This window comes from Choloepus didactylus, chromosome 11 (genome assembly GCF_015220235.1).
Source record: "Choloepus didactylus isolate mChoDid1 chromosome 11, mChoDid1.pri, whole genome shotgun sequence".
Lineage (NCBI taxonomy): Eukaryota > Metazoa > Chordata > Mammalia > Pilosa > Megalonychidae > Choloepus > Choloepus didactylus.
In genome coordinates this window covers 89,182,945-89,185,337 of record NC_051317.1, presented here as the reverse complement: position 1 = coordinate 89,185,337, position 2,393 = coordinate 89,182,945, and the positions used below count along the sequence as shown (strand labels likewise).

The following is a 2,393-nucleotide window of genomic DNA, read 5'->3' as shown; positions in this document are numbered from 1 at the left end:
ATTAAAATGCATGCACATGACATTCTTGGGAGAACCTAATAATTCAAATTTGGAATCCCTGATAAAAATGGCTTTCTCAAGAATATTAGCTTTGAAGGAGACTAGAGAAAAAGGGTCTCAGTTGCAGGGTAAGGAGTGATTGGGAGGCAGATTTTTTATTGTTGTTGTTTTTTTTCTTAACAATGAGAGACATGAGTATATTTATGTTGTGAACTACTAGAGATGAAGAGGTTTAAGGTATACAGGAGAGAGTGTTTGATAGAATCAGAAAAATCTTCATCATCAACAAAGTCGTCATTGAATTTTGAAAAGCATTCTGAAAACTTTTCATGGACAGAAAATCGTTATGATGTGAATCGTCGGCGCCATAACTCTTCAGATGGCTTTGATTCTGGTATTGGGCGTCCTAACGGAGGTAACTTTGGAAGGAAAGAAAAAAATGGATGGCGTACGCATGGAAGAAATGGTACTGAAAACATAAATCATCGAGGGGGATACCATGGTGGAAGTTCCCGTTCTCGTAGCAGTATTTTCCATTCTGGAAAAAGCCAAGGACTGCATGAAAACAGCATACCTGACAATGAAACTGGGAGGAAAGAGGACAAGAGAGAACGCAAACAGTTTGAGGCTGAGGATTTTCCATCTTTAAATCCTGAATATGAGAGAGAACCAAATCAGAATAAATCTTTAGCTACAGGTGTATGGGGCCTACACGCCCAGACACACACATACCCAACCAAAAAAATCTCCCAAGCTCCTCTCTTAGAATATCCTCCGAATCCTAAATCTAGAGCTCCAAGAATGCTGGTCATTAAGAAAGGTAATACAAAAGACTTACAGCTGTCTGGATTCCCAGTAGTAGGAAATCTTCAGTCACAGCCAGTTAAGAATGGGACTGGTCCAAGTGTTTATAAAGGCTTATTCCCTAAACCTGCTGCTCCACCTACAAAACCTGCACAATGGAAAAGCCAGACTAAAGAAAATAAAGTTGGGACTTCTTTCCCTCATGAGTCTACATATGGTGTTGGCAACTTCAATGCTTTCAAATCAACTGCCAAGAATTTTAGTTCATCAGCAAATTCAGTAAAAGAGTGTAACCGCTCAAATTCCTCTTCACCTGTTGACAAACTTAATCAGCAGCCTCGTCTAACCAAACTTACACGAATGCGCACCGATAAGAAGAGTGAATTTTTGAAAGCATTGAAAAGGGACAGAGTAGAAGAGGAACAAGAAGATGAAAGTCATGCTGGCTCAGAGAAGGATGACGACTCATTTAATTTGCATAACAGTAATAGTACTCATCAAGAGAGGGATATAAACCGAAACTTTGATGAAAGTGAAATTCCACAAGAGAATGGCAATGCTTCTGTGATTTCCCAGCAGATCATTCGGTCTTCAACCTTTCCACAAACTGATGTTCTTTCAAGTTCACTTGAGGCAGAACACAGGTTGTTAAAGGAGATGAGCTGGCAGGAAGACAGTGAAAACGATGAAACATGTGCTCCCTTAACTGAGGATGAAATGAGAGAATTCCAAGTTATTAGTGAACAGTTACAGAAGAATGGTCTGAGAAAAAATGGTATTTTGAAAAATGGCCTGATCTGTGACTTCAAATTTGGACCCTGGAAAAACAGCACTTTCAAACCTACTATTGAGAATGATGACACAGAGACATGTAGCAGTGACACATCAGATGATGATGATGTGTGAAGGATTTCCTAACAGCTTTAGAAAATTTAGTGTGATACATCTCTCATACAGTTTGGGGGTGAATTGTAAAAATGAAGAACTATAATTTATGTAGTAAAATACCCCATTAGAAGATGATTTTTTGGGGGGGACTTCAATATGAAGAAAACCAAGAATGTTGTGTTGGGCTGTGTTGAACATTATTTCTTTGTAAATGAATGTTGTAGAAATGAGGACTTTGGTTGATCCAACATTGACTTTCTTCATCACTGCAGCATTTCTCTGACTAGCAATGTGACAATGTAACAAATGAGATTTTCTCATTTAATAATAAAAATTGTGTAATGTTTTGCAAAGCTTCGTCTTAAAATGTCCAGGTCTTAAGAAAAAAGGCAGCTTACACTGTTTTGCTTGCAGAGTCATACCTTTTTCATACAGTGGAAATCCTCAAGTCCACTTTGTGCGCCCTATCCCTCCCCCAAAAGGACAATGTAGCATGTTGGCTAAAACTGGAGCACAGTGCACTAAAACATTAATTTCCTGATCTCAACTGTTGTATTAGTCACTTTTAAAACATAAATTGCTCTTTAGCCATTTGTAGTGCAGTAATGTTACAGGAAAGATTTGCCACACTTTCTTCCAAATTTAAAAGTTGATTTTCAAGAGCTTTATTTCGGTATGTTGTCAGACCAGGATTTTCAAAG

At 38.2% G+C, this 2,393-nt stretch overlaps 1 protein-coding gene across 1 annotated transcript; it reads left to right on the top strand.

The window, feature by feature from the left end:
- Positions 1-222: 222 nt before the first annotated feature.
- On the top strand, positions 223-2,039 carry LOC119506086 (vasculin-like). The gene is made up of 2 exons (XM_037798963.1): positions 223-706; positions 767-2,039. The coding sequence occupies exons 1-2, from the start codon at positions 223-225 to the stop codon at positions 1,708-1,710; spliced, it is 1,428 nt and encodes a 475-aa protein (XP_037654891.1). The 3' UTR covers positions 1,711-2,039.
- Positions 2,040-2,393: the final 354 nt, after the last annotated feature.

Bases quoted from the DNA above. Each gene is read 5' to 3' on its own strand.
- LOC119506086 (XM_037798963.1), top strand. From the start codon at position 223: ATGAAGAGGTTTAAGGTATACAGGAGAGAGTGTTTGATAGAATCAGAA. The intron at 707-766 runs GCCTACACGCCC...CTCCTCTCTTAG, and splicing joins TTTAGCTACAGGTGTATGGG to AATATCCTCCGAATCCTAAA.